This window comes from Drosophila virilis, chromosome 2 (genome assembly GCF_030788295.1).
Source record: "Drosophila virilis strain 15010-1051.87 chromosome 2, Dvir_AGI_RSII-ME, whole genome shotgun sequence".
In the NCBI taxonomy this organism is placed as follows: Eukaryota; Metazoa; Arthropoda; class Insecta; order Diptera; family Drosophilidae; genus Drosophila; species Drosophila virilis.
In genome coordinates, this window is record NC_091544.1 from 12,289,783 (window position 1) to 12,314,013 (window position 24,231).

The following is a 24,231-nucleotide window of genomic DNA, read 5'->3' on the forward strand; positions in this document are numbered from 1 at the left end:
ATTCTTCTCTATAAAGCTATATATTTTCGTGATCAGGATGACATGATGAAATTAGCCATATTTAACTTTTGGGATAGCTTTTCCCATTCATGAGTTAGACTCAATTTGCTTTGCCCTGAAAATGGTATAAGAATCGGAAAACGAAAGATTATTATTATTAATTAATTCGATTAATTCTGTATACTTCTTAACTAATTTTCGTGATCCTAACTAAACGGACCCAGTTCTAAATAATTTGTGCCACAATTCTTCTTTAATTAAAAACAACAACATCTTGTACATATCTTGGAGACTTTAAAGAAAGGTGCAGGGTATACAATGTTCGTCAGCCCGTGCTAAGTTCAATCTACTTGTTCAATTTAATGCATGTTACGTCCAACTATGGCAACATAGAGGCACACATAAGTGGTTAGTGGTAAGTGCCACAAGTGTGTTGCACTGATGCGACCCGCAGAGGATGACAGGCGGCAACAGTAAAGTGGAATTCGTGTGTGTTTGTGTGTGTGTGTGTGTGTGTGTGTGTGTGTTATGTCACAGCAATTGCAACCAAATATATGTACGTGTTGCGGATAAGGTTTTCCAGCAATACATAAGCCCAAATGTCTTTAAGTCCACACTCTAATTATAAACAGCGCCCGCTTCATTATTTGCCTAGCCCGAGTGAAAAAACTTTGCGATCTTATTATGACTTGCGATATCATTTTGATGTGTGACGACGGCTAAAACAATGAATGGGTTGCTTGATTGCCGGCTCGACTTTAGACTGATAATAGATTTGCGGAGTCATCATCATTGTCGGGGCTTATCTGATAAAATCTTAGACGATCAACTTATACTCGTAAAATGGCATCGTTAAGATAACTGCTTTTATAATAAAGTCGATAGCTAAGTTTTAAAAATTATCACAGTTAAAGATAAACTTCTAAAGGACAAAAAACTTATATAAAGCACTGTAGACGCCATGTGAAGATCAATTGTGATTAAGCAACTCGTGTCGGTGTCGGAAAGTGCATGCAAAATACTTACTTATATCGGATTAATATATCTATCCTCTGCAATGTCGGCTCACTTAAATGCGACGGCCCATACCCTGGCCGCCTCGCTGTTTACGTTCCAAACGACCGACTATATAGTCTTCACTTTCATGCTGAGCATATCGGCGGCAATTGGTGTTTATTTTGGATTCTTTGCCAAGGGCGCCGATACCACGGATGAGTATCTGATGGGTGGCAAACGCATGAAGACGCTGCCCATAGCCATTTCATTGGTGGCCAGCCAATTGTCGGCCATTTCCATCATGACCATTCCGGCGGAGATGTTTGCCTTTGGATTTAACTGGTTCTTCAATGTGGCCTCTATGCTGGTGGTTATACCACTTCTCAACTATGTGATAATACCTGTGTTTTACAACAACAACATCACCAACTGCTACGAGGTGGGATTCAGATTTATAGCATCATTAAATTTGTGACTGTATTTAAGTGAATTTTCCCCAATAGTATCTGGAGTTGCGCTTTAATCGTGCCAACCGCAAGCTGCAAACCTTTATTTTTGTGCTGACTCTATTCTTCATGCTGCCAATTTTCATATTTCTGCCATCCCTGGCTTTTGCGCAAGGTAGGTTCCATCGCATGCATCTTATCATTTCTTGAAGAACTCGCCATATCAGGATAGTCTATTCATATAGGGTTTGTTTTTAAAAATCATAATTCCAGTAATAATAATAAAAATAATAAGGCTGCATAAGAAAAGCATATTGTCTTTGGCTCGTTTTGCGCTTTGAACCAACTTCTTTAGGATCCCTTCTGAAAGTGGTTTTCCCTAAATTGGCATTTCACAAATATGCTTATATAATGCAAAGTTATTTATGCCTTGTGGCTGGATTCCTCTCAAAAGATTTTAATTTGAAATCGAACCATTAAAAAAGAAAGCTATGGTTCAGTTCCCGTTTGAGTGTCTTTTTGCAAGACGAGTTCAGTTCTAAATAAAAAGTGAAAAGTTATTTTGAGTTAACTTTTAATCATACATTTATTTACAACCTGTGTTTGCATTACTTAACATATATATAATTAATACCTATGACTAACTAAATATTATCAATTCTATCTATCAAGTAACCGGCTATAATGTGCACATTATCAATGCGATCGTTTGCAGCATCTGCGTCTTCTACACAATGATCGTAAGCAGATCGTATATATCTTATCACAGGGAAATTCGAATAAACATTATCTACTTTATTTACTAGGGCGGCATTAAGGCAGTCGTCTGGACAGATGTGGTGCAGGCAAGCATTATGGTGGTATCGGTGGTGCTGGTGGGCATCATGGGTGCCCAACGATTGGGCGGCCTTGGCGAGGTGTTGCGCATTGCCGGCGAGGGCGGTCGCTTGAAGGTCAAGTAGGTGCCATCGACTACTCCATTGAATAGCTATTAGAATATAGTCCATTTTCAGCTACACATTCAATCACACGGAACGTTCGACGTTCTGGAATGTGTATTCCTCGGCTGTGATAGCTTGGACCAGCTATGTGGGTCTCAATCAGAGCTGTGTGCAACGCATCGTTTCGCTGCCATCGCTAGCAAAAGCCAGAAGGTAGGTAACACACAAAGCCTATACCAATTTGCTAAGTTCGCCTACACGTACACAACCTAATCCCGCATTCTTGCAGAGCGCTGGTACTTTTCGGTCTGGGCTTTGTCATCATCATGAGCTTCAATTGCTTTACGGGCATCGTGATGTATGCTCGCTATCATGACTGCGATCCCCTAGCCCAGGGCCTGGTCAGCAAGCTGGACAAAATGGTGCCGTATTTTGTGCAGGATATTATTGGTCATCTGACCGGAATGCCAGGCGTCTTCATCTCCTGCGTCTTTAGCGCTGCGCTGAGCACACTTTCCGCCAGCATCAATTCGCTGGGCGGCATTGTTTACTTTGACTATATCAAGCCCCACATACACCATACGGAGCACAAGGCCAATGTCATCATGAAGCTGTTTGTCTTCTTTTCCGGCGTCTATTGTATATTTGGCGGCATAATCGTGGAGAAGTTCGCCTCCATACTGCAGATTGTCTACTCCATTGGCGGCGTCAGCTTTGGCTCGGTGTGCGGCGTTTTTTTGCTGGGCATGTTGGTGCCCAGGGTACATGGTCGGGTGTGTACCAACGGCATTTGCCATCAAATCCAACAAATCGAGACTATATCCACTAATATTTGCTCTGTTCACAGGCAGCTCTTGCTGGCGTCATTGGCAGCATTACGTGCATGTCCGTCATTGTGGTGGCCAGTTGGGGGCGCAATCATTACCCTACTATGCCCACCTCTGTAGACAACTGCCCGGGCCTGAATGCCACACTTGCCACGACCACATCAGCGCTTGCACGCTTGAATGCCACGATCAAGGTGGAAGCCGTAAAAGATTCTGGTTTCAACATTTTGGATATGTCCTTCAATTGGTATGCAGTTCTCGGAATGTGTATCACCTGGCTTGTGGCCGTAACGCTCAGCTATGTGCTGAAACCGGCATCGGATGCCAAGCTGGACCCGAAGCTACTGTCGCCAATTATACAGTCATTTGTCCAGTACGAGCCGACGCCGCTTGAAGAACTTGCCGATCTGAAGGCCGAGAAACAGGAAGAAAAGATAAAAGCATAACAATTCTGTAAGAGCTTTTACTAATCGTGATTATCTAAATTAGTATTATATACTATCCAAACTTGCAAAGCATACAACGATCTTAAGATATATGCTCAGTGGGCACAAAACGAAGGCTCACACTGGCCAATCATTCCCAAGATGTTGGCAAGATCCGAGTCTTAGATATGTATATGGTTCAACGAATCTGACAAAACGCTTATCTTAATTAGCTGCCTAACGTGTAAGAATTTCGACAGCCTCTAGATAGCTAGATAGTTTATAAACAAATAAATAAATATATAAAATAAGTGAGATTTCGCTTTTAAGCACACACCCTAGAGACTATGTGAGGATATCACAAGATACCAGTCAGCATTATAATTTATCAAGCTATAGCGTCTTATCGCTTAGTCGGTAAATATTTGAAGAACCTAAGAGCTTGTTGGACTTATGCCTTATTTGCACACATTGAAAATGGGTTAAATAAAATAGGGTATACTTAAATAGGGTATACGGCATATCCATTTAATATATTCATATTTCTCTAAATTTGATTTATATTTGCATTTTGAAAATTTTAAAATTTCATCAGGCGTTCAGCAAAACCTACATCTAGAACACTTTAATTGATGAATTTCGTTCCCGACTCGCCTTAAAATGTCTAAAAATTATAATTTAGAAGGAATATTGTTAATTTTTATGACATTTTATGCCCCTAAGAATCTCATAATTATCGGACAATAAACACAAGTTTATTCAAGAATACATTTTCCACAGAAGAAACAGCTTGGAATTTCATGCAGGGTAGCTCCCAGTCATGCAACTTTTCAAAGTGTGAAAGACTTTAAAATTGCCCATCTATTTAAATAAAGTGCTCAAAGAGAAAGAATATAAGAAACGTAAAAAGGCGCTATCTTATCAAAAATTCAACTGTTTTTTTTATAATTGCTGAAATTTCATCGCTCGAATACCGAAAGACCTATGTCTATATATATATATATATTAGTTATCGGAAGCGAGAAAAACGTATCATGCGATTGGTTCCGAGTTATAAATTTAATAATAAAGCTTAACAATTTAATAATATAAATCTCAAGCCTTTGTTTTAAAAAGGAAAAGTTTTTTAAAAAAAATACTAAAATAAAAATATGTTTTGCTACAAATTTGAAAAAATTACATCTGCCATTCTATTGGAGAATTAAACCAAATGTATCAAATCGGTTTTTGGCAAAGTCTTTGCAATTTAAATAAAGTTTGGTACGGGCGTTTATTTGCAACTTGACAATTTCGCACTTCTTCTTCTCGTGAGCATTAAAAAATTAATCTCTGGTTGTGGCCCACTTAACTTAAGCCTTGAGCTTTGGGTCAGCCTCATAAGTTACTTAAATTCACTGTCTTTAGTCGATTTAAGACTCGATTCATAGTAAAAAATAAACAAATTGTAAATCTGGGTTCGAACCGGTTCTGTTCAATATCGTTTTGCAGCTTGTGTTAAGATTTATTTAAGGATCCTAAAAACAATATTTTCTAACAAACAAATGCATATACATTTTGGTCAGATTGTGTTTGTTTGATTTAATCTATTTCTAGGCGAAAGTTTCGTTCCTTTAATGAGCTCAATTAGGAAATTGGAAAATATATATTGATTCAAGATTTTAGAAGTAAAACAAATTCACTTGCTTCAAGTCGAATTGTCTTGAATTTTTCTCCCTGTGTAATTATGTTCGCTGTTACTGCCACTGTTAGAAGTAGCTGTGAATCTCACGAGATACTTTTTTCATATAGAACTAAATATTTGTGAAAATAAACATGATATAGACACCACAGAACCTAATAGATAAAAAAAGGCTTCCAAGCGCGTTCTAGTTTATGAAAGATACGTCAAGGTGATGGCTTCATATAGACACATAAAGAATTGTCAACAGATAAGGTAGTCACAGATAATCATTTAAGACCGACAGCATCCAATTCTAGCATTGAGTATAGCAGAAAGTAGTCCAGAAACAGCCACCATGTCAGCTACTACAACACTGGCTTCAGCCACATCAGGGCCAGCAGCTCCCACCGCAGCGCTAGCATTTGGTATTGCGGATTACCTGGTCTTCTCGCTTATGCTATGCGCCTCGACAGCCATTGGGGTATACTTTGGCTTCTTTTCCAAGGCCAAGAATACCACCGAGGAGTATCTGCGGGGTGGCAAAAAGATGCAGACACTGCCCATAGCTGTATCCCTAGTGGCCAGGTGCGTTCGGTTTGAAGTGAATATTAGTAAAGATATGTGTATTACATTTTGCACTTAAAACTCCAAGCCTCTATATATATAACACAGACTGATTGACTGACTGATTGGTGATTGACAAACAGCTTTACTGTAGTTATTTATGCAATGCATGTAACTGCGCGCTTTGGCAATGTCAAATTTGTTATCTTTGCGAATCAACGATTATTTGACGCTTTGTGCTCAAACTCATTTTCGAGAATCTTGAATATATTCAAAATCCACCCTCTGGACAAAGTGTGTTAAAAGGGTGTTGCGCTTTCGTTTGGCCCTAAACTTATTTTGAATACTCTATACGAAGATCAAAAATGTGTTTTGGCATCTCGGCTTTGGAAAATAGTCATAAAATGGTTTTATATATTGTGATCGGCTTTGAAGCTCTACATTTCTCATTGCAAAGCTCTACATTTCTTAAAATCTGATCCTAACGTATTTAAAGCCCTTGGTCTAAAATAGACCTGCTTTTTATCTGACTCAAAAATAGTTTGAGATATGGAATTCATGAGAAGATATGAAAGATGGGTGGAAAAGTTCAAGCTATAAAGTTGACTAAAAAAATACACCTAGTATCTAAATAAAAGATTGCATTCAGCTCTTAACATATTTTAGCCAACTCTCTGGCATTGCCATCATGTCCGTGCCTGCCGAGATATACACCTTTGGTTTCAACTACTTTCTTGTGGTCATCGCGATGGTGGTTGTTGTACCCATACTGGTTTATATTATAGTGCCGGTGTTCTACGAGAACAACGTGTCCAATTGCTATGAGGTAAGCGAGAGCTCTGTTCTTACCAGTCAATTTACTAATGCGATTTGTCTTTTCTACTTAGTACCTGGAGATACGTTTCAGCAAATTTACGCGACAATTGGTAACTGCCACATTCGTGATGAACTCGTGCCTCATGCTGCCCGTGTATATGTTTATACCCTCATTGGCTTTTTCGCAAGGTATGCTGATTGCCAGCTACCCCCTAACTATGTTGTAGCCTAATGGGCATATGCCTTTACAGTCACCGGCATGAACATTCACCTAATCAATACCATGGTCTCCTCGATCTGTGTCTTCTATACCATGTTGGGCGGCATTAAGGCGGTCGTCTGGACGGACGTTGTGCAGGGTGGCATCATGTTGATCTCGGTGATAATGGTGGGCGTGCTGGGCACTATGCAGGCTGGCGGACTCAGTTCGGTTCTCGAGAATGCCAGCAATGGTGGCCGTTTTAATTTTGAGTAAGTATTCAGTTTACAAAAAAAAAAAAAAAGTGTTCTATCGATTATTAAGAAGCAACATTTTATCTGTAGCTTCAGATTGGATCCACGCATACGCGTTACGGTCTGGAACGCTTTAATCGGAGGCATCTTTATGTGGACGGGCCACATTGGTCTCAACCAGAGCTGTGTGCAACGCATTGTCTCCTTGCCTTCATATGCGCATGCCAAAAAGTAATTACATACGACTAGGTTTAACATCTTTATATATAAAACTAGAAATTCCCGCCCCAACTGTGAAAAAAACGCGGAAATCGTATGAAATGCTTTTGCTTCGACCAGCCTCAAACTCAGTCAAAGTTATTTGATTAAATTCATTTGAAAGAATTTTCACACTTTTAGGAAAATCCACTCCAATGGAAAGTAACGATTGGGTTAGGTTTACTCCCACGGAAGAAACTCACTTCCTTGGATGAATTCAAATCCACCCTTCTTTGATTGAAAACGGGAGTTTACAGCGTATCGAGGGAAGTTCTTCGTGTCGATTCATTTGAAAATTAATTTGAAACGTATTTGAAAATATTTTTGGAAATATCATCCGCCCTGGCTGGAAAATGTTATTTAAGGGTTGTATGGTTAAAACTTTTAGTTTTGTCTGATCGGTTTCGAAATTTATTTTTAAAGCTAGAAACTTGAATTAAAAATGGGCGAAAACGATGATTTTAACGTTTTGTATTTTACTCTATGTAAAATGTTAATTTAATGAAATGGGGCTAATATACAAATAATTACATTCCACAGATCGCTTGTAATTGCTGGAATTGGTTTTATGATCATCATGGGCATGATGACCTTCACTGGCATCATTATGTTTGCCCGCTATTACGGCTGTGATCCCATGCTGGCAGGCGTAAGTAGTTCGCACTTCCAGCTTCATCCGAACTAAAATTGCATCTTCTCGCCCACAGCTGGTCAGCAAGCCGGACAAAATGATGCCCTTCTTCATACAGGACATAATGGGTAATCTGCCCGGCATGCCGGGTCTGTTCATCTCGTGTGTGTTTAGCGCTGCGTTGAGCACTCTCTCGGCCACACTTAACTCTCTGGCGGGCGTGGTCTACTTTGACTATATTAAGCCATTCATTCGGCATACGGAGGCACGGGCCAATGCGACCATGAAGCTAATTATCATCGGCATGGGTGTTTACTGTATTGTTGGCGGTTATATGGTGCAGAATTTCAGTTCCATAATACAGACTGTGATGAGCATCACGGGCATCAATACTGGCGCCGTGGTGGGCGTGTTCCTGCTGGGCATGCTCTATCCGCGTGCGAACAGCAAGGTCGCCGGCTCAAGCATTTTATTCAGCATGCTTGTCATGCTCTGGATTATCATAAATGCGCAGATGCACTTCAGGAGCGGCCTCATCAAATATGATGTACTGCCCAATTCACTGGATCAATGCGAAGTGTCGAACTTGCAAATGATTTCGAGTGTCATGTAAGCGTTTTGCCACGCCCCTAAAAGCTATATAAATTGACTCAGCTCTTGTTTATTGTATTTAACAGCCGCAACAACTCCTTAACTGAGGCAACCAGCACGTCGAGGCCACCTTTGGTAACGAGCGCCTTTGGTAGCAATCGCGAATTCTCCATATTTGATATATCATTTTATTGGTACAAAGGATTGGGCATTCTCTTAACGATCCTGTGGGCAGTGCCCATGAGTTACATCTGGAAGCCAGACGAGAAGCAAACCCAGAATCCAAAGCTCTATACGCCGTTTGTAAGGAAATTCCTAAACCTGAATCATGTTTACGAATTGGAACAACTGCCGCTGAATGGAACCCAGTTGAAGGCAGATCCCGAGCTCAAGATAGATTTAAGTGAGACGAAAAAGGAGAATACAGCGACTACTTAAATGGACTCATCTTAGTATTATTTCTTAACGAACTTTCGTGCCTTTGCATATATTAAATATGATATTGTCTATAACATATTTGTGTATCTAATTTGTCTCCCAGCTTGTGCATTTATATGATGCACGCAAACATATCTAATATCACACAATGCCTGGCGCCTAGAATTTGCTTGTCATTCTCAGATAAGCTTGTGGGTTATATTAATTATGGACTCTACTCTCTCCTCCTGGACCATTACGACTTTTGCTACCTGCTTTACGTCAGATAATGCTTGGCGCTTTGTATACCCTTTCAGAAGATTATAAGCTTGTCTAAAAATATGTAACATATAGATTAGATAGATAGATAAATTCCACATAATATATACAGATATGCCCTAGATGATATGATATAGATGCTCTAGATTATAAATATTTAAGAACAACTATATCTCTTAACCTTGCAACTATCTTGATGAAATTTGGCATACAATATGTGTAAAAAATTGTGCTATGAGCAGTAATGCGACGAATCGCTAACCAAGCCAAGTCTGACCGATCATAATCATCATATACTGATCAATGATCAGAAACAAATCGTGTCAGTAAGAGTATTTATTTTTCAAAGATATTCTGTTGGCTTCTTGTTCTTATCATAGGAAACGCTCCCTAAAAGCAGGCAATAGGACTATCAATCTATTTGTAGCTTCCGCTTTTAGTAAGATTCATAGGGAATCGCCTATGACTTGGCTTATTGAATGAAGCCAATTGGGGGCTGGTACCTTCTCATGTGCATTTGACGTGACGAAGACAGAAGCCTTTAAACGTTTGGAAACGTTGAAGAAATACGTAGTTAATGGCCCTGTTTTATGATGGACCATCAACTTTTACTACAGCGTCTAGCAGATATGCCAGCCACTGATAAGCTACCTGTGATCTCTACTTAAGTGAAGTAATACGACTGCGTCGATGCTAAGTGTGCCGGCAGCATCCAGACCAGCCACACGCGCTGTGATTTGAACTGTGTTAGGGAAGTGCAAAGGATACTAGGAGCGTCAGCATGTCGGGACCCACAACTACACTGGCCAGCAGAGCAGCTGCAGCCGCAGCACAGGTGGAGGACTTAAGTTTCGGTTCGACCGACTATACAGTGTTTATACTTATGTTGACTGTGTCCGCGTCCATTGGCGTTTACTTTGGCTTCTTCGCCAAGGCGAAGAACACCACTGAGGAATATTTGCGTGGCGGCAAGAAGATGCAAGCGCTGCCCATAGCCATATCTTTGGTCTCCAGGTGCGTAAATCCAGTGTGCCTTAGTGGCAATCGGTTTTAGCCGGTTTCATCATTCACAAAAGTCAATGCCAGCCGGCGTTATCTTAACTTATCTGTTTGAAGGTTTTGTCAATGCAGATTACATCTGTTATTCCATTTACTTTTTACTAGCTTAAGATAAATGTTATTATTTTATGCGCTCGCGCCCCCTTTTGGATAATTGAATTGCATGTAAGAATTAGTTTTATTATTTCCATTTCAGTCAACTGTCAGGTGTTGCCATCATGTCCATTCCCACTGAGAATTATACGTACGGCTTTAACTTTATATTCGCGGTGCTAGCCATGATACCAACTGTTCCCATACTGATATATATAATTGTGCCCGTCTTCTATGACAACAATGTCGTCAATTGTTATGAGGTAGGTTGGTGTAAATAGTCGTTTATCTGTTTGTTTAATATAATATAAATTTTCTTTTACTGACAGTATCTGGAGATGCGATTTAATAAACGCACTCGTCAATTCGTGACGCTGACATTTGTTTTGAATCAATTTCTAATGCTGCCTGTTTATATGTTTATACCCTCACTGGCATTCTCTCAAGGTATGTACATATTTTTAAAATGTACCAATTTTCGGTGACTTTGCATGAGTTCACCTACAATTGCGGAATATGCGTGTGAAACTATTGTGTACAACTTTTAATTTTAATCCCATCTGCTTCAAAATTTTTATTTGGTCTTTTTTAATATTCAAAGTCGTGTTCCACAGTTTTCACAAAATCCACACCCCACAGTGAAAAATATAGATCAATAGTTGAAAGTTTAATTTCTGGCTGATCATATTTTAACTTAATATCATATCTAAGCAAAGAAGTTATTGATAATGTAAAAATTATTGTGCAAAGTATTTTTAAATATTATTGCAAAGTGTAATAGTAATTCACCGATTTTGGAAATTCCACTTCGCAAAGTGAAAATCGTGAAAAATTTTATTTGTACACGTTTAAGAATCGTTGCACGGCAAATTCGAGCTACACTCACTTAAACATATATTTTAACCAGTATTTACTTTTGTTCACAGTGACCGGCATAAATATTCACCTAATCAATACCGTAGTCTCATCGATCTGCGTTTTCTATACCATGTTGGGCGGCATCAAGGCGGTCGTCTGGACGGATGTGGTTCAGGCTGGCGTTATGCTGCTCTCTGTGATAATGGTGGGCGTGCTGGGCACTATGCGAACTGGAGGATTGGGTACTGTGCTCGAGTATGCCTCGGAAGGCGGTCGTTTCAACTTTGAGTAAGTTTCAACTGGCTCGAGAAGTGTTTCAATGCCAACAACAACTTTTGTTTCATGTAGTTTTAGACTTGATCCAAGAATACGCGCCACCTTCTGGAACAGCATGACCAGCGGCCTACTACTTTGGACGGGCAAGATTGGACTAGATCAGAGCTGTGTGCAGCGCATTGTCTCCTTGCCCTCGTATGCGCATGCCAAGAAGTAAGCCGAGCGTTACGTACTCATCAAACATATATATTCATAACACTGTCCAACAGATCTCTTGTTGTTGCTGGCTTTGGTTTTCTGATTATCATGTTCTTTACCTCTTTTGCTGGCATCATCATGTTTGCTTACTATTACGGCTGTGATCCCATGCTGGCAGGCGTAAGTACTTCGCACTTCCAGCTTTATCCGAACTAATATTGCATCTTCTTGCCCACAGCTGGTCAGCAAGCCGGACAAAATGATGCCCTTCTTTATACAGGACATAATGGGTAATCTGCCCGGCATGCCGGGTCTGTTCATCTCGTGTGTGTTTAGCGCTTCGCTGAGCTCACTTTCGGCTAACCTTAACTCGTTCGCCGGCGTTGTTTACTTCGACTATATCAAGCCCCATATACGGCACACGGAGGCACGGGCCAATGGTTTCATGAAACTGGTCATCATTGCCATGGGCGGCTACTGTATTGTGGGCGGGTTTATTGTGCAGCGTTTCAACTCAATATTGCAGACCATGTGGACGATTACGGGCATCAATACGGGCGCCGTTGTGGGTATCTTTCTGTTGGGCATGTTTGTGCCCCGTGTCAATGGGAAGGTGGCCATGACCAGCATTTTGTTCAGTGTGCTTGCCATGCTGTGGGTCATCGTCAATGCCCAGATGAACATCAAGGCGGGCCTTATTAAATATGAAGTATTGCCAAATACCTTGGATCAGTGTGAGGCGCGTGGCCTAGACACGATTTTTAATGCAATGTAAGTGTTATCGAGAATTTTTTCTATATCTATATCTAGGTTTATATAAAACTGCTTGTGGGTCAAAGGTTCTATGCACATTATTAACGATTATAAATATGTTTATTAACTTCCAGAAATCGTACGGCTACAGCAACAACAACAGCTGCCCCTGTGCCAACCAATGTGACAACGGCTTTCGGCAGCAATCGGGACTTTTCAGTCTATGACATATCTTTCTATTGGTATAAGGTATTGGGAGCTATTCTGATATTCGTCTGGGCAGTGCCCATGAGCTATGTGTGGCGCCCGGACAGAAACGAGAAACAAAGTCCAAAATTGTATTCGCCATTTGTGCGCAACATGTTAAATGTGCCCGATCCGGTGCTGGAGCTAGAGGAGCTGCCATTAAAGGAACCATTGACAAAAGCTGTGCAGGAAAATGGTGCGGCATAGGTTTAGCAAATTTTGTACTTAAAACTATTTGTAGTTAATACACAATGTTATCTCTCTCTTTTGTATTTTTAAAAGTTTTATTTACAAAAGAATATTTAAATGAAGAATTTCTTACACAGAAAGTATCCAGCTACATACAAAAACGGCCTCGGCTGATTGTTTCAGTTACAAAAAGAGTTCCAAAGTATTTTTACGCTCTTGTGTTGTGTTTTTTTTTTTTTGTTTAGTTTGTTTTTTTTTTTGTTTTGTGTTTTTGTTTATATATAGCATTTTTCATTGAAAAATTTTACAGTACTTGTCGTAATTTAGTTAAGATTGTGGAAAAGACTTTTGTTTTCAATTCACAAATTCCATGCGGAATACAATTGATGCGTTATCTGATTTAGGTTTATCCGTTTAAATTACATGATGACAAAACGTTAAAAACTAAATGCTTTAAGTGAGCGGTTTTCAAAATACGAAAAATTATATAGAAATTAAACAAAAAAAAAATAATAAGTAGAGATATATACGTAATATGTATCGTGAATAGCCAGGTAAGTGTGAATGGCATTGGTAAAGTTTTTAATGCTTATGTACTTAAATTCTTGAACGACGCATCAGTTGTTTAAAAATCTTTTCTTGGGTTTTGAGTGTTGTCCAAATCGGTTTTAAAATTAGTTTTGCATTAAAGATTATGTCTTATAATTTAAAAACATCTATTTTACATACATTTCTCAATAATGTATTTGTTTTGTTTCCAATTTAATTAAATTTACACATACATATTATTTATAGTTGGATGCTTTTAACAATGTGTGCGTGTGTGTGTGTGTGTGTGTGTGTGGGGCTGGGTGTGTGTTGGCGGGTTAGATCTACGTTTTAGTTTCTATTTGCTGTATGTGTTTGTTACTATATATTGCGCACACAGATCAGCATTTAAAATCCAGCATCGATTACAGCCTAAGACATAAAATAATTAAGCCAAAGACTGGAAGATGGTTAGTGAATTGCAATCGTACCATTTTGTGGTTTGAGAATAAAAAGAAAACTTGACAATGGAAACAGAATTAAACCTATGCATGCCCGTTTTTGGGTAAAACTCTTGTTATTTGCTTATTTGTTGGCGGCAACTTGTCGAATCGATTCGAAGTTACACTTGTACACTTTCGGCACGAGCTATAGTTATTGGTTTTCATTATCATCATCATTATTATAATATTGCTTCTGCTTAATTGCAAGCCTGCGGCGTTACATGGTTTTCCCCATCGTCGGTGGCATTGTTAACGATCTTCGGTTCGCCTGCAACAAGTTTTTTAGTTTTATTATAAGTTTTTAAATTTCTAAATCAAATATATCGACATACCATTGTCATTGTGCTCGGACTTGTTTTCACAGTTGGCCTGCGGCTCCTTAACGGCCGTTGGCGGTGTCTCCGTTACGACGGTATCGGCTTGGGCAACCGGCACAGACAGTTTGCTTACATCATTGTTGGCAGGTGCTTCATCAGCTTTAGTTGTACTGTTCTCTGCTGGTGTGCTCTCGACTTCGCTAGCATTTACCTCCTTCTCCGGTACGACTGGTGCATCCTCTTTGACTTCGATAGCCGATTCAACGACTTCGTTATTACTTACTGTCGTCTGATCTGATTCAGACTCGACGGCTGCGGCGGCAGCTGCTACTGGCACAACCTCTTTAACGGGTGATACGGTCTTGGTGGTTTCAGTGCTAGCTTTCGAACTCGAATCTACCTCCATGGGTTCCGGTGTCTGCTGCTTGACGGGTTCAGAGGTTTCTACTTTCGGTTCCTCACTGCTCACCTTTTCCTGGGCGACTTTTGATTCATTCTTTCCGTCAATTGTTTCTGTAATAACAGCAGTATCGGAAGATGTAGTATCTGCGGCAGGCTGTTCTGTGATTGGCTGCTGTTTTTCTTCGTCATCCACTTCCATTGCTGAGGCAGAATCTGGGGCAGCAGCATCACTTTTCTGTGGGCTTTCAACTGGTTCAGCTGGTTCCTCCGGCTTTGCCAATGGCTCGGGCGTTTTCTCCTTCACTTCAGGCTCCTTTGTATTTGATTTATCGTGAACAACATTGTTTTGTTTTTTATCTTGCGCTGCAGGCACTTGGGCAGCAGAGTCTGGCTGATCCGTTGATTCTGTGGCTTGGGACGCAGTTACTTTTGATTCCGTGTCTTTAGGTTCAGAATCGTCTTTGCTCTTGGTATCTACCGTCTCCTTTACATCAGCTTCCTTAGCCTTTTGAACCTTCTCTTCTTTCTTTCCTTTCTTTGCAGCAACCTTGAATTTATGATATTAGATAAATTATGTTTAATAATAAAAAAAAAACTTCAATTAACTTACATTTGACTTAACAGCTTCGCTTGCCTGCACCGGCTCTTCCTGCTCGTCCGCTATGACTGACTTGGATTTAGCAGTCTCTTGCTCAACTTCCTCACCGCCGGCTATATCCAATTTGCGTGCTCCGCGTCCCCGTCCGCCGCTCTTAGTCGTCGCTGGGGATGTGCGCGCCTTTTTGCTCGGTGGCGGCGTTACGGTTTCGGCGGGTCGCGTTGGTGTACCACGAGTACTGGATCGAGTGCGTCGTCCACCTTCCAGCTCCAAGCTGCCACCCATTGTCCGCACCAGCTCTTCACTCTCGCGCTGAGCCCGCTCAATGAAGGAGCGACGCTTGGGCGTGCGTTTCTATAATGATTGTTTACATACACATCAAAACATTTCACGATATTTCTCAGCAAGAGAATACGACTGAATTGAAGTGAAACAAATCGTTAACCCGTCTATTCAACCCGCCTAATTCCTATTTAACGGTAAATAAATGCCCGTTCTGAAGCGCAACGTATTAATGCTTCTGTGCACACACATTTAAGATACATACATACATACATACATTCATGTATGACAAAGTACAGCAAACAACAAAAAGTCAAAAAGAGAACAAGAAAAATAAAAACAAACGAGAACGAGACAGACGCGCGCGCAGCGGCAAAACGTGCACAAAAGAGACTACCGATTGCTTGCAGCGAGTGTACCACGCGACATATAAAAATAAATACACACGCACACACAAACATGCACTATATGTACGTGTATACACACACGAACACACACATACGGGGGATGTTGGGAAAAGCGCGCGCACACGAGGGCAACATAATTAACATCAACACGAAAATTGCAGAAAATACGATATCAAATAAGTTACACTTTGAAATACGTGTCTGCGAGTGTGTGTTATTTCGATAATTCTGAAATAATACTGCGTTAGCCCAAACATCTATGTACATACATTTATAATGCGCACGCTCTTCCAGATAATTCTGTTCGTCACAGTGCGAGTGTGTTAGTTGTAAAGTGCGCTCTTATCGCACGACCCCCGGTGTTAATTGTGACCGTCTCTATACATATATAAATATATATATATGCAAACTTATATGTATGTATGTTCACACATATTTCTAAACACTTACGGGTGTCTTCTTCTCATCTGCCGCCGGTTGAATTGATGCATCTTCATCGTTGTTGGCCTTCGCCTCGGCAACGGCCTCTGCTTCCGGTTTCTGTATGCTGGTCTCGTCGGACATTATGATATCGGTATTGATATTAATATTGCTTACAAAATACAATTATTTGTATTTTGCAATGTTTTCGTTCAGTTGCAACGCTTCGCTTCAAAGTAGCGAGTTCTCTCTTGCTCTCCTTGCGCACTGAGACAGCGAATCAAACCAACTAGCAGGTATATTACGCACACATATATACATACACACGCCACGCTGAACGAACCGTGAACGCGCAAATTTTTTAAATGCAATTTTTAGTTAGTTCGCACAAAGACCAACTATTTTACTAATCGACTGTAGCACCGGTATATGTTGAAATAGGGGTTTCAACAATTTTCGCCAGAAAATTCGCTGTATTTCGCACTTTTTTGACGTTTTCTTTACAAGGCAAAGATAAACGTAACCCAACAACTGGACTATTTGCTTCTTCTTAAACGTAAGTGTTGCACAGGCACTTTTTATGGCGGCCTTTTTAGCCAGTGTTGAAAATTACGTTACTTTCGCTGTGGTGGTTGGCAAATAGATTCGATAAATTGTATATTACACTTGATAAATTTCCACGAGGCAGGCTGCTCGTTATTTACTTTTATTTATTGAAGCAAATCAAAAATGGTATCTCAGGAACAGATCAAAGCAATTGGCGGTGTGCTGAACAATAAGGAACGACCGCTTAAGGAGCGCTTCCGTGCACTGTTCACATTGAAAAATATCGGCGGAGGGGCAGCAATTGAGGCAATCAGCAAAGCATTTGATGATGATTCCGCGCTGCTGAAACACGAATTGGCCTACTGTTTGGGACAGATGCAGGACACGCAGGCCGTGGAAATACTCAGCAAAGTGCTGCAGGACACCACCCAAGAGCCGATGGTGCGCCATGAGGCTGCCGAAGCATTGGGCGCCATTGGCCAACCTGAGGTTTTGCCAATACTCGAGAAATACAAGGAGGATTCAGTTATTGAAGTTGCTGAGACTTGCGCCATAGCGCTGGATCGTGTGCGCTGGCTGCAGACCGGTCAACAGGTGGACGATAATAACCCATACGCGTCTGTGGACCCATCTCCGCCAACAGCAGGCACAAAGAGCGTGGAGGAGCTAAAGGCCATCTATTTGGATGCCAAACATAGTCTGTTCGATCGCTATCGCGCCATGTTCAGTTTGCGTAATCTGCGCACCGAGCCGAGCGTTCTGGCCCTGGCCGAGGGACTTAAGGATAAGTCGGCATTGTTCCGGCACGAGGTCGCTTTCGTCCTGGGTCAGCTACAGGAACCATGCAGCATACCGTATCTGCAGGAGAACCTGGAAGATCGCCTCGAGAACGAAATGGTGCGTCACGAGTGTGCCGAAGCACTGGGCGCCATTGCCACCGAGGAGTGCATTCAGATACTGAACTGTTATGCGAATGATGAGAAACGTGTCGTCAAGGAGAGCTGCGTCATTGCCCTGGACATGTGCGAGTACGAGAACAGCCCAGAGTTTCAGTATGCCGACGGTCTGACCAAGCTGGATGGCACTAAGTGATCCTAGTTAGAGGAAATTACTCATTGTTGTATATAAAATTTGTAAGTTAATATTGTATTTGTATTATTATTAACATGCAATGCGCTGACATCTAATCAGTGCATTGTTAAGATAAACTATCGCAGAACGTGACAGTCGACGCGTTCTACCGCATGATGAAGTCATTTGACTCATTGAGAAAAAACATTGGGGTTTTTATTTGAATACATTAGATGTGAAGTACAGTAAGACCAGGCGATTTTAAGTATAACACTTTCTGGCCAGATTAGATTATATATTTTTCACAAATCTGAATGTAAGTAGTTACATTTAAAAAGAAACGGACTTTTGATTTTCTTCAAGTGTGACCATTCAAATTAAAATATCTATCGATTGTGTCCAATCGAATATAACTACCACCGCCCAATTCTGAGCACGGGCGCCACTTAAAAACAGTGCTGGTAAACCGTATTAGTTTCATACATTTGTACCCTTTGTGCAACCAGGGATGTCAATAAAAATGATATGTGTTGGTAAATATGCTTCGTTTTGGTACATTTGTACCAATTGTGACAATCGTAGTTGCGTGTGGGAGCTGCGTGCAAAAGATAAATCGACTAAAAATAATTTATTAAAAGCATAAAATGCAGCATAGAAACGCATTTAAAGAGCCACAAAGGAAATGTGATAGCCATATTAGAGATAACACCCATTAAAAACGTGAAAATGCACATGGAAAAAACGTGTGGTCAGCAACTTTGCTGCGACTGCAGCAGCGGAAAATAAATTACATACATAACACACACACACACACACACACACACCGCTGCATATGTATACATAATATGAAATATTAAATTCTAGGATTAAAAACTGCAACAAGAGCAGTCAATGCTTACAACCCAAATCTTGGCCAAATCAAATGTAGAAACGCAATTTCTCCAAAGGAAAATTTATATGTGCCAAAATAAAAACAGAAATTCTCCCAACTATCGCGCGTGTGTGTCTAGTTACGTATACATTTTGTGTTGTAAACAAGTTACAGCGATAACGCAATAACAATGTCCAAATACGAATACAAGTTGTTTTATCTGGTGGGGCAGCTTATTCTAGGTATGTATTGAGCATAGTTTGCATTGTTAGTGCGTCTGTATATATTTAGTATTTGTGTGTGTGTGTATGTTTTTTTTCTTCGTTCTTCTCGTTTGTACGTTACGGCTTGCTGTCGATATTATTTACAGTTTCCCCCCATACGCTTGCCCCCTGTTGTTACGCCTGATTGAATAGCTTGGCGCGTGCTTTGTTGTTGTTCTTAGTGCGCTTTTCTGTTGTTTTCAGCAACACATGTGTGTGCGTGTGTGTGTGTGAGCTGCATGCAATGATTTCTTTGAATGGATGACGTTGCATTAGAAACTTGTTGTTTGTGCGTTCGCGTGGGTGAAAATCTGCAGCCTTACACTCTGTCTCTAGTTCGTTCTCTCACTCACTCTCTCTCTCTCTCTCTCTCTCTCCCGCTGTTGTTTCTTTATTTTCAACAAGCGCCACTTTAAACTCATCCCCTTTCAATCTGCATAATGTGCATGCTTATGTATCTACTTTACTATAAAGCATGCTCGCACGCTCGCATGTATACTTACATACATACATATGCACATATAGATCCGATTACCCGTGTGCACAGTGGGCCTAAGCATGTTTAATTGATGCTAATTTGCGCATGTTAATGAATATGCTGAAACTGAAGGTTTTCCTGGGAATATAATATATATTTTATTTTATATTTTAAAAAGAGGGAAATCTCATTTATTGTGCCTTATAAGCTTTAATGATAAATATAATTTGCTTGATTGAGATCATTTTGATTGATTGTTATGTGATTGTTCGGAAATAGGGCAAGAGTCCAGTTATATTTAGTAAAATATATTTATTTTTAAGAAATATTAAAATTTTTTGCTGTGAAAACTGAAAAATACCAATGTAATCGCAAATAAGATTTAGCTATGGTACAACATAGAGTTCGACAAAATCGCAAATTTTATAAGTTAGTATTGATAAATGACATGCGAACCACTGTGCCGCTATGGTATCCACTCACACGTGGATTTGCGCGCGAATTGCGCCCAGATACATGCATACATTTAGCCCCAACACAGCGACAGACACGGAGCAGCAGTTGCAGCTGCAGTTGCAATGGGGTTAAAGGGCCTACTCAAAGGCTCTGGTGGCCAGCGGAGCTAATTTTGTATGGCCCTCTGCACGAATTGGGGTTGCGTAGCGTTTGCTGTGTTCTGTGCAAAGTTTTGCTTGTGGCTTTCAATGGCAACGCTCATTGAGGACTCCCCGCCTCAGCAAAGCGTTGGCCCGTTGGCCCGTTGGGACTTGGCTTGGAATTGGGGTCGTTGGTCCACAGGTCGCAGATACATGATATGTTTACAAAGGCAACGGCTCGCGCCCATTTCACTAACTTATTTACTAGAACTCTAGCATGCAAACCATTTTAATATATATCACTGACTTGTGTCGTCTCGCTCCTTTTTGACAGGCTGCCAGATGCTGCTACTGGCCAGTGGCGCCATTCTGCCCGAGGGGCACAACATTAACTGCGAGCACTATGACGAAAAGGATTGCAATACGTCCAATGATTGCGGCATCACCATCGAGCGCTGCCAAGTGGAGGCTGACAAATTTCCCAGCTGCTATGTCTTGTGGAGTGCCGACGATGTGACGGGTATGTGCCTCTCGCCTCACTTGTCCCAACAAGTTGCAACAATTTTGTTGTTCATTTATTTTGATTTGCTGCAGGCATCGAGAAAATCAAAATGAAGGGCTGTTTCACGGACATGCATGAGTGCAATCAGACCGCGTGCATTACCAGCACCCAGCCGCGACAGGGTAACATACATTTCTGCTGTTGCAAGGGCTCCATGTGCAACACGCAGTACAAATGGATAGCGCCCACCACGGAGGCAACAACACAAGGTGCGACTGATTTCAATTTGATCTTAAATATGTTTTGTATTTTAGTTTGTGCGTTCTTCTATGTTTACCCCAATTTTTGGCATTCTATACGCTGGGTGAGCTGGCCAGGCCATCACACAGCCCTTAAAGAACGCGACCCTTGCAACGGTATTTCGTGTTAACGAACTCTGCGTGTGCTGCGGTGTTGCCTCTCCATTCAGCAGCCTGCCTCACTAGCTGCTGCGTGTGTGGCAATTTCCCAGCGCCCCGCCTCACATTTTCTTGCGCCCTCTGCGCACGTTCTTGTTGCCGTTTTTTTGTGTTTTTTTTTTTTTTTTTATTGGGCGGGTGGCCTTCCATTTGCTTAGGCATGTATCTTTTGTGCCCTGCACTTTGTTGTTTTGTTTTTGTTTTCTCTTTTTTTTTTTTTGTGCCTAGCTCCCTTTTATCTGAGCATAAAAAAAATGTTATATACGACGAGCATAAAGAGATGCCAAATTGGGGGCGAACTTTCGTTTTTTCGTTTTTCGTTTTGTGCTTGTGGGCCTGACAGTCAAGCCTGTGCCAACTACAGGTGCCACTTGAGATGTTTTTCACCTGTGGCAAGCATTTAAAGAGCACCCCATTGCATATATATACATATATATAAATATATGTATTTATATATGCATATGTAGCTTGTACACAAGCAAATGGCGAAACAAAGCTGTTTGCAGGAAATGTGCCTTAAATAAGATTTGCGAATATTTATACACAAGAAAAACAATTCCAATTGTATATTGATTCAAATATATTTTTGCAGTGCCCAAAGAGAAGACACAGGACAACAACAATATGACCTTTTATATTATTTGCTCGTCGGCCTTTGCCGTTCTGGTCGTCTTACCCATATTTGTTTACGCATTTTATAGACGCCTCAAGCAGGTCCACTTCAATGAGATACCCAAGGTAAGGCACAGTTGTTTAGCTAAGTCTGTAATCATTTAGTTAACTCCATGTTTTAATTTAAGCACGAGGCGGAAATCACAAATGCATCACCGCTGCTCAGCAACCGTCCCATACAATTGCTGGAGCAGAAGGCAAGCGGCCGATTTGGCGATGTCTGGCAGGCCAAGCTGCATGGCCAGGATGTGGCCGTGAAAATCTTTCGCATGCAGGAGAAGGATTCATGGACAACAGAGAATGAGATTTATAAGCTGCCTCGCATGCGGCATCCAAATATTTTAGAGTTTCTGGGCGTGGAGAAGCATTTGGATAAGCCCGAGTATTGGCTAATATCCACATATCAGCATAATGGCTCTCTATGCGACTATCTAAAGTCCCATACGATTACTTGGGTCGAATTGTGCCGCATTGCCGAGTCCATGGCATGCGGGCTGGCGCATTTACACGAGGAGATACTGGGCAGCAAAACGGATGGCTTGAAACCATCTATAGCGCATCGCGACTTCAAATCGAAGAATGTGCTTCTTAAGGCCGATCTGACAGCGTGCATAGCTGACTTTGGGCTGGCCATGATCTTTCAGCCGGGCAAGCCGTGCGGCGATACGCATGGCCAGGTGGGCACGCGTCGCTATATGGCGCCCGAGGTGCTCGAGGGTGCAATTAATTTTAATCGCGATGCCTTTTTGCGCATCGATGTCTATGCTTGTGGCTTGGTATTGTGGGAGATGGTATCGCGCTGCGATGTCGTTGGGCCCGTCGGCGAGTATCAGCTGCCCTTCGAGGCGGAACTGGGGCAGCGTCCCACACTTGATGAAGTGCAGGAAAGCGTCGTGATGAAGAAATTGCGTCCACATTTGCTCAGCACCTGGCGTGCCCATTTAGTAAGATAACATATTGATATATTTTAGGAATAATTTGTACATATAAAAACCTCTTTTTTTTTTTGGATTTGCAGGGCCTCAGCATATTTTGCGACACCATGGAAGAGTGTTGGGATCACGATGCCGAGGCACGTCTCAGCTCCTCCTGTGTGATGGAGCGCTTTGCGCAACTTAACAAATATCCAACCACACAGTTGCTTATCAAGAACCACACCAACATTGAGGATGCAAAGGAGACAACGAATTGCTTATAGAAGCGGTACTAAATCACAGCCAACGTTCGTAGGCTGTGATTCGAATACCCCGAACGTCACGTCTTCATTTTTAATTTTTATATTCAACAATTTAGTTTTGCATAAGTATTGTGCATAGGCAGCTTTTATGTACACATACACTTGAGCGAGCTGCCATTTATACATAGATACATACAAACACACGGCGCCCGCCCGCCCACCTTAGACATTAGCTTAGTTTAAGTTAAACAGAACAAAACACATTACTGGTGGGCTACCCTAGAGATTATTTGGAATTTTTGAAATGTATCTTCAGACTGGGCAATTTTGAAAATGCAAAATTCTCTAGACGCACATTGCATGCATTACGTTTGTAGCTCATCTCACATTGACTTCATCGACTGATACCTATATACACATACGTAAATATAATTGTTTTTGTTTATACTTAGTTTGTCTAATTATTGCCCAGAATTTTAATTTTCTTGTAAACCTGTAAGCTGTTGAATTCTTTGCCAAGCCCAGCCATTGTGGTTGCTTTACTTTTCATTTAAGCCTAGACGAAACGTTTAAAAACCTAACTGTTAAGTTTTAAGTTAACATTTTAATTCTGTACACATATCGTTTATTTTTGGTACATTTTATTTGATCTGTGCTTTAATGATGTTGTATCTTAAATAAATACTTTACACATTTTTTTATAAGAGTCAATATGAATTGTATCTTTTTTTTTTTTTCAACTAATTTGCTTTCTGTTTTATTGATGTAGTGCCAATGTACTCGTATGACCCTAAATGCACTAGTAAATTCAAACATGTTATAGCATACACAAGTATATATACACACACACACACACTCACACACACACACTCACTTACATACGTTTATTCATATGTATTTCTACTGAACAGTACAAGAAACACCTGAAGTTTTCAAATGAAAGTTTCTTTTTAATGAATATTATAACTAAGCGCATATACGATATACCCTACGATAAAACACGCAGACTTAGCAGACTTCCGAAGCACACTTGACTCGTAAAGCTGCGGCATTTAGGGTTAATTCAAATGAAAGACATACTAACTGTAGGTATGTTATATGTTGTTAAATCCACAAAATCCGTGTACATATTACATATTGTCGGTAAGCATATATATATATAGC

General features: G+C 40.8%; 6 protein-coding genes across 7 annotated transcripts; 5 read left to right on the top strand and 1 right to left on the bottom strand.

The window, feature by feature from the left end:
* The first annotated feature begins 974 nt into the window (after positions 1 to 974).
* Positions 975 to 4,136, top strand: Smvt (Sodium-dependent multivitamin transporter). The gene is made up of 7 exons (XM_032439528.2): positions 975 to 1,435; positions 1,500 to 1,617; positions 2,115 to 2,182; positions 2,249 to 2,400; positions 2,456 to 2,596; positions 2,673 to 3,156; positions 3,231 to 4,136. The coding sequence occupies exons 1-7, from the start codon at positions 1,058 to 1,060 to the stop codon at positions 3,654 to 3,656; spliced, it is 1,767 nt and encodes a 588-aa protein (XP_032295419.2). The 5' UTR covers positions 975 to 1,057; the 3' UTR covers positions 3,657 to 4,136.
* Positions 4,137 to 5,613: 1,477 nt separating this feature from the next.
* On the top strand, positions 5,614 to 9,128 carry LOC6631090 (sodium-coupled monocarboxylate transporter 2). 2 transcript variants are annotated; one of them, XM_002054014.4, is made up of 8 exons: positions 5,617 to 5,880; positions 6,526 to 6,685; positions 6,747 to 6,864; positions 6,927 to 7,146; positions 7,219 to 7,359; positions 7,927 to 8,035; positions 8,094 to 8,626; positions 8,695 to 9,123. In XM_002054014.4, exons 1-8 carry the CDS (start codon positions 5,651 to 5,653, stop codon positions 9,044 to 9,046), a joined length of 1,863 nt encoding a protein of 620 aa, XP_002054050.1. In that variant the 5' UTR covers positions 5,617 to 5,650; the 3' UTR covers positions 9,047 to 9,123. The 2 variants fall into 2 exon arrangements, with proteins under 2 accessions (XP_070063497.1, XP_002054050.1); XM_070207396.1 differs by lacking the exons at positions 6,526 to 6,685; positions 6,747 to 6,864; positions 6,927 to 7,146; positions 7,219 to 7,359 and having other exon boundaries at positions 5,614 to 5,880; positions 8,695 to 9,128.
* Positions 9,129 to 10,013: 885 nt separating this feature from the next.
* LOC6630947 (sodium-coupled monocarboxylate transporter 1) lies at positions 10,014 to 12,994 on the top strand. The gene is made up of 8 exons (XM_002054013.4): positions 10,014 to 10,318; positions 10,560 to 10,719; positions 10,786 to 10,903; positions 11,383 to 11,602; positions 11,663 to 11,803; positions 11,860 to 11,968; positions 12,027 to 12,559; positions 12,676 to 12,994. Exons 1-8 carry the CDS (start codon positions 10,086 to 10,088, stop codon positions 12,992 to 12,994), a joined length of 1,833 nt encoding a protein of 610 aa, XP_002054049.1. The 5' UTR covers positions 10,014 to 10,085.
* Positions 12,995 to 13,048: 54 nt separating this feature from the next.
* Positions 13,049 to 16,986, bottom strand: LOC6630946 (neurofilament heavy polypeptide). Its single transcript, XM_002054012.4, has 4 exons — positions 16,464 to 16,986; positions 15,337 to 15,678; positions 14,340 to 15,273; positions 13,049 to 14,275 (listed from the first exon to the last, which is right to left on the bottom strand). The coding sequence occupies exons 1-4, from the start codon at positions 16,575 to 16,577 to the stop codon at positions 14,205 to 14,207; spliced, it is 1,461 nt and encodes a 486-aa protein (XP_002054048.1). The 5' UTR covers positions 16,578 to 16,986; the 3' UTR covers positions 13,049 to 14,204.
* An 83-nt stretch (positions 16,987 to 17,069) lies between these two features.
* nero (deoxyhypusine hydroxylase nero) lies at positions 17,070 to 18,121 on the top strand. The gene has a single exon (XM_002054011.4). The coding sequence runs from the start codon at positions 17,163 to 17,165 to the stop codon at positions 18,069 to 18,071; it is 909 nt and encodes a 302-aa protein (XP_002054047.1). The 5' UTR covers positions 17,070 to 17,162; the 3' UTR covers positions 18,072 to 18,121.
* A 503-nt stretch (positions 18,122 to 18,624) lies between these two features.
* On the top strand, positions 18,625 to 23,778 carry put (activin A receptor type 2 punt). Its single transcript, XM_002054010.4, has 6 exons — positions 18,625 to 19,163; positions 20,593 to 20,778; positions 20,853 to 21,029; positions 21,811 to 21,956; positions 22,019 to 22,834; positions 22,909 to 23,778. The coding sequence occupies exons 1-6, from the start codon at positions 19,112 to 19,114 to the stop codon at positions 23,086 to 23,088; spliced, it is 1,557 nt and encodes a 518-aa protein (XP_002054046.1). The 5' UTR covers positions 18,625 to 19,111; the 3' UTR covers positions 23,089 to 23,778.
* The last annotated feature ends 453 nt before the right edge of the window (positions 23,779 to 24,231 follow it).